Raw genomic sequence first — 6,917 nt, 5'->3', positions numbered from 1 at the left:
AATGTCTCCTACCTCTTTACAAATGAACTCCTCCTATCCTAAGTTATAAGCTACACTGAGCATAGTAGGGCATGTCGGCAGAATGTTCATAACAATCCAGTAGAAAATTTGTTATTGTACTTCAGAAAGATTACAGTTCAACTTCTCTATGGGATTTGAATGTCAGAAAATTTGTGTGTTTTATTTTAATATCATTGAAAAGGGGAGATAGACGAATGCATCCATGTATTGTTTTCTTCCACCTTCCACTAATAAAGCGCATGTTATTATCATCAGCTCAAGAAGTTTGTTATTTCAGATATAGACACGCTTTTAATATAAACGGCTTTTAAACAGCATTTCATTATGTCAAAACGTCAAAATGTTGAATCATGTCAACATACTTTATATTCTCTATTTAGCAGTTTGTTATTGCAAATGTAACAAAAAGTACTGCTGTCTACAATATTATAATCACAAATATAAGGAACTCAGACAGTAGCTCACGGCTATTTGTAATTTGTTACATTACAAAAATTTATTTAATATGTTGAATCTACTTCAGAATATCACTTAATTTCACTGATAAAATCCGATTTGTAAGGGCAGGAGACCTTCATCCTATGAAGAAAACCATAAATATTGCTGTGAAAGAATCAACCACCCAGTTAAAGTGCAAAAGTCAACCTCATTTCCAAAAGCCAACATTTATTTTACCAATACTTGAAAAAATCCTGATCATAATAAATCCAGCAAGCTGTTATATTTCCCTTTGAAATATCTTCACACACCCTGCTCTTTTGTTCTATTGACATTGGTCTTTGCACATCGCAAATCTGAGTTTTGTATTTCCTCCCACATCACAAAAATCATGTGTGGCAGAAATCTGTGGACTAAAATGATTTCTCTGTAATAACAAGGGTCAAATTTGTCAACATTTCCAGCTGGAACACGCAAACCAGCAGTTCTTACACCAAAATGAGATGTAGGTTTGAGGCCGGCCTTTTTCAGACACATTCCGATGTAAACGTCATCAATGGGCAGCAGAATTACAGAGTGAGACATGTTGTAGATCGTTTTGGCTGTGAAGCCGGACATTAGAAAGCCTCCTCCTCCACAATACAGAGGATATCTGTCGGACTCCTGTATCTGAACCGGGACATAGTATTTACTTGAAGGCTTTCTTATAGGCCCTACATTCTGGATGAGGTGCCCAGTTAAGAGATGTCTACTTCCATCATTGTCTTCTTGACCCTGAAGATACTCGATCATGTTAAACGTATTGGCAAAAATGTCATCGTCTCCATTTAAAAGGAATCTGGCGTGTGGGCACCTTCTGTCCATCCACTCTAAGAAAAGGATCTGCTTCAGTGTGAGGTTAAAGAATGAATCATTGAAGTCCCATTGTAAAATGTCCTTGTTCTCATTGTTCTCCAGCTTCAGTAGCCTATTCAGCCTGCGTTTCTCAAAGCCACTTTTACTTGTACCAGTTATGAAGACTCGACGGATCCACACACCTTTGTGCAGTCTCTCCTCAGCCCATGTTTTCCGCAGAACTTCTCTGCGATCATAATTCTCTGGAGAACTCTTGATGACCAGCAAGAGGAAGACATCTGCAGACCTATGAGCTCCACCACACTTATTAGGCACATCGAGAATCATGGGAAAACTCTTACAGTGTCGATAAAGCAGAAAGTCTTTAATATGATCTGGCAGAGTAGAGAATTCAGGAAGTTTATAAGCTGACATATTCGGCTGACAATGTGAAGATGATGGCTGAAGAGTTTCAGTTCTGGGGAAATCTGTTTGATTATTAAGCATTTCTTGTATTTGTTTGCTCTTTGGATTCACATCATCTTCTTTAGAGTCATTTTTGTTAATGATAATAAACAGGCTCACAACACCTGTTAGAAATAACACTATCATTTCCACATTCTTCTTTCTCATCTTTGCTCCTGTTTAAGAACAAAGGCACAATTCAAAGTATTTTAGTCACAAAAACACTAATGTTCACTCAACAAGGACATTATATACAAAAACAGTCTGTTTCCTTCCTCTCCTGATGTGTCTTTATTTGTTAAATGTAATGTTTAACTAAACTTGTGCATATCATTTTTTTTGTCTGAGCAAATAATAAAACAATTTTAAATATTTAATGTTAGCATATTGGATTAGAACAGATATTTGCTTCATTGTATTTTTTATTGCATTTTTCTTTTTTGTTAATATTTACTTTAGTGTGGATAACCAGATTAGCCAGATTGAAAGCACAAGCGTTGACATGTTTGTTTTAATGCAGTTATTTGATTTTTATTTTTTAAATACCCATCCACATGAAAATACAAAAATAAGCTATGGTGCACTATCAAGAGCATGTCAAACCAACCAAAATCTTCACCCTGGCTGGAGTTTTCAAAGAAACTTTCGATTTTTTCAAACTGTGTTTGTGTATGAAATAACAACCAAACCACACCACTGCAGTTCTGAAAATACCATTCTTTATATGGGCAGGGCCTCAATAGAGATAAACCAGACTTTTAAAAACGAAGGCACATTCGTGAACATTCACCTCTGATTGATCGTCAGACCCCTCATATGACTCTTATGACATTTCTAGACATTTTTAGGCCTCTGAATGTGGCTAAGAAAATATTTGCTCTCAAAGTGATCTTCATCTCTTTTATTCTATCCTCAGTATGTAATATATTTTGAGAGTAAGAGTCACTCTCAATGCTAAAGTAATTGGATTAGGCAGTGTAGCTGGAAAAACAGTATGAAAACCACAAACTAGTAATACAAGACAGTAAGACCAGCCCTGCAAATACCAATAGAGTAAACAGATGAGCCAGTGACCTTTCGTTGAAAAGGACTTGTCAGTCTTTTTTTTTCTAAAGATAATCATTGACGTTTCAGTCTAGATGAAGAAATAAAACACTGAAGCATGATTTCAATAAAAAGATATGTAAGACAACATAACAATGTGAGAGTCTGAAGGTAATGTATTTATATACAGTATGCAGCAGCTGTCCCATTTATGACAATAGAGATGACATGTATCCAATTAATTCATTTTTTATCAATAAAGAACAATTAACAATAATTAACCTTAACAATAATCATAAATTACAACCAAAATAATATTTGTATTTATTATTTATAATATAATAATATATGTATTTTAATTTCACTCATGTAACTAAGATTCAGATTGAAATTTTTTGAGGAACAAAACTCCTTACCTCTTTTAAGAGCCCCTGAGAGATGTTTGCAGTTTTGTTTCAAGTTAAGCCAGTGCAGTGTGTCCGATACAAAGGGAATCACTGAATGTTTAAGTTTCTGCATAAAAAAACATCCCACTTGAGCTGTATTTTCCTTTGCACTACTTCAAGGGCTGACCAAGTGCTTTCAAGACCAATCATATGTCAGTATGCAAATACTGTTTTCAATTAACCTGAAATAACAGGTTAAGCAAGATAACATTATGTTAGGTAAGGGCTGGACACCTGTAACTGAAGATAAATATACAGTATTATAGATGATTAAATCATCTTCAATTGGTAGTTGATTTGTTATTAAAATTATTGATTCATCAGGTTAAAAATATATTACTAAAACGAATAAATTCAAACACAAAGACTCTTTCTACCCATAAAATTCAATGTTGTGCATTTATTAACACTCCAGCCTGTTGCAACAAAGCCCAAACACTAGGAAGGCATTCACTGATGATACATTTTCTTGACTTAATGGATATGGTACTTTAGTTAGATGCTTGATTTAAATTATGATGCATATGTGTGTGGTTACCAGTTCATACTTTCAAGCTTGCTTTGATAACTAGACAAATAGCTGGGATAAAAATAAACAAATAATGTAAATAATGTTCTTGTAGCGTGAAGTAGATTCTGACAACAGGGAGTGCGGATCCGAACGCAGGGTTTATTAAATGGAATGGTCAGGCAAGCAACAGTCAACACAGGAGCCAACAGATGTATATGGGCAATCATGGTCGTGGTCAGTAAACAGGACGATGGTCAAAAAGCAGGCAGCATAAAGGAATAAACAAACAAAACAAAGCAAAGATCAGTACACGGGCAAAGAAAATGCATTGTGATGTTCGTTATACAGTTCAACAAGACTCAGCCGCAATGTGTGTGTTTGTGCTGTTTTTGTAGTCCTTGTAATCAGTCTTGGTGTAGCATCAGCTTTGTGAGTCTAATCAGTCAGGAACTGGTTGTGTGTGTGGTGCATAACTGGATCTTGTAGTCCATGAAATGGCAGATTTGAAGTCCTTTAGCGATCTGCAGCCGCTAGATTGCTGGTGATCATAACAGTTCTATTTCATAGAGCGATCATAAAGACCTTTTAATACCTCACTGTATCAGGAGCCATGAGTAGTAATTCAGGTTTTTGTATCTATTCGTTATCCTGAATTGCCACAGTTTAAAATAAACACAATATAAACATCATATAATTTGTATTTCAACAGAAACTGTTATGGTCTCCACTTGTAATTTTTGCCTGTTAAATCCACTAACACGGAACACACTGGTAAAAAAGGTTGAAATAGTTTTTTATGGTATATTTATGATGATCCTGTGATTGGTTCTTTTTGTTTGTTTGTTTTTTGCAACAGAGAAGAAAAAAGTTACTCAAACACATTGAATAGGCTGAGGTTGAATAAATGAAATACAGTTTAATGTAACAGTCAACATTATTTTGTTGAACGATAATAGAATGAGGTGTTGTACTGTAGGTACATGCATATTAAACAGACACACTACTTTATGATCATCAAATTCACTCATAGGGCAAAAAACCATATTTTATGGTTAATGTGTTTCAGTAGTCAGTTAAATGAATGATAAATTGAGGAAACTAACCCTTATCTACAAAAATAAATGGCTTTTGCTGGGCTGTCTGAATATTTCGAGTAGACTTTTTATAAGGCTTTTCTTTTTTTTCTCACTATGCTTAGTCAACAGTCAACATCTTTATTGCATGACTTACTTCCCTCTTCCTTTCATGGTAGATGATTTATTGAAACTGATTGCATTCTTATCCTCCTCTTGGCTCTCATTTGTTGTAAAGAAAAACATCAGCTCTATGTGGTTTGTCGCCTGCTCTTTATTTTTGAAGCTGCAAAACGTGTAATTAATCTTTCACTCTTTCATTCCTCTTGGAATGTTTCAATGCTTGGGGTTTCACTACCACTTTTGTACTTGCCTCCTTTTGAAAATGAACCTTTTATCCATTTCTTAGTCATTATATATTTGGTGCATTTAAACAAAACCAATTTATTAAACGGTTATATTCATTAAAATAAGAGTTTGGTGACCGAACATCTTTAGGGATAGAGAAAGATAATTCATTTAAATTTAAACAAGTTATTGTAAAGAAAATTATAAGCGACAAATTTCAACTAATTTGATATATTTGATGTTTCTCTTGATTTTTCCTGTTTATTACAATTTTATTTAAAATTTTTCTCCAACAAATTAATTTGGGTGTACTCATATTTGGACTCTGATCTTAAGTTTATTAGCCTAGTTCCAGTTTTGGCTTTGATACTGGTAAATTATTGTAATATGATATGTGAGGGGTGTACTTTATCTGCACTGTGTATATACAGTTGAAGTCAGAATTGTGTGTGTGTGAGTGTGTGGGTGTATATAGCCAAAAATGTTAGAACTGTGTCGATGTCCCAATATTTATAGTCCTGACTGCATATACAGAACATGATAATTGCTTTCTCTGTTTATGGTGCATTGTGAATTGTGTTTATGCTGTATAATACATAAGACAAACAGATGAACCACTGCCCCTGCATGATTTTCCAGACCTTAGCAAAAATACATTCTGTCCATCACCAACAAAATGTGTCAGCTTAATGACGGTGGATAACAATACTACCATGTCATGCAGGCAGAAGAAATCCACTTTTTCTAGTGATTATTACTTCAAGCTTTTGGGAGTTTAGACAGGCAACACTGTAGCTGATTAGTATTCATTTCACTAAAATAGGTTTTGCATTTGGTGTTTTTCTTATTGTACATGTGCATTTCTTACAGTGAAGTATAAGTGAGATAACACATACAGGAGTCAGTTCTTCTTTCATTGTTTACCTTGATAAACGTGTTGCGTTTCATTCCTTTTGTTCTCTCTTTGTTCTTTTGGATTGACTGTCAGTCCTCTGTCGATAGGCTTTACACAAGCTGTGACACAGAAAAGTTCTCTAAGTTTCTGAAATATTCACAACAGCCACCACACATTACCGCTGGATGAGGCAGCAGTGGCGTTTCTAGTGGGGGGCCAGGGGGGGCCGGTGCCCCCGTGTCAACAAGCTTGGCCCCCCCTTTGGCCCCCCTAAATTTGGACACGTATTTTTGTGTCAAAACACCACGGAGAAGCGAGATCAGCTATCGGTGGTGCGCGCGAGCTCTCTCTGCTTCCGCGCTCTCTCTATGTCAGTGACGGTGCTGCGCACTTCAGTTCCCCGTATTCGTCAGCAGTTAACCCCAAATTGACGCAGGTAATAAGAAGATTCAACTTCAGTCATGTTAGTGTTATGAAACACTAACAAAATGTCCACTGTTGATTATATTAGACTTCTGTTTTCAATAGCGATTTCAAAACTTTTAATAGAGGAAGTCCTCGGCTATGCAGTGGTTATTATTAATCAGAAATTGAGTGAACATAGTTTTACGTTAGGAAATGCTGTCTTGAACATACAAACAGTCGGCAAGTACCGGAAAACAGATGTAACGCATTGATCCAGTTAATTTTCAGTCACGCTCATGTAAAAGTCATATTTAACTCGTTTAGTTTTGCCTTCATTCATTTTTGATTTTAGTCGTGACATAAAGCAGGAGTCATCAACACTTGATTTATTACAACATGTTTTTAAACATAATAGTTTAACTAACTAATTTCTAATA

At 35.3% G+C, this 6,917-nt stretch overlaps 1 protein-coding gene across 1 annotated transcript; it reads right to left on the bottom strand.

The window, feature by feature from the left end:
* Positions 1-510: 510 nt before the first annotated feature.
* On the bottom strand, positions 511-3,321 carry LOC130234141 (N-acetyllactosaminide beta-1,3-N-acetylglucosaminyltransferase 3-like). Its single transcript, XM_056464429.1, has 2 exons — positions 3,219-3,321; positions 511-1,934 (listed from the first exon to the last, which is right to left on the bottom strand). The coding sequence occupies exons 1-2, from the start codon at positions 3,319-3,321 to the stop codon at positions 763-765; spliced, it is 1,275 nt and encodes a 424-aa protein (XP_056320404.1). The 3' UTR covers positions 511-762.
* Between the last annotated feature and the right edge of the window lie 3,596 nt (positions 3,322-6,917).

Source organism: Danio aesculapii, chromosome 8 (genome assembly GCF_903798145.1).
Source record: "Danio aesculapii chromosome 8, fDanAes4.1, whole genome shotgun sequence".
Lineage (NCBI taxonomy): Eukaryota > Metazoa > Chordata > Actinopteri > Cypriniformes > Danionidae > Danio > Danio aesculapii.
The sequence above is the reverse complement of the archived record's forward strand: the minus strand, read 5'-3'. Positions and strand labels throughout refer to the sequence as shown.

Bases quoted from the DNA above. Each gene is read 5' to 3' on its own strand.
- LOC130234141 (XM_056464429.1), bottom strand. From the start codon at position 3,321: ATGCAGAAACTTAAACATTCAGTGATTCCCTTTGTATCGGACACACTG. The intron at 1,935-3,218 runs GTAAGGAGTTTT...GTTCTTAAACAG, and splicing joins CTCAGGGGCTCTTAAAAGAG to GAGCAAAGATGAGAAAGAAG.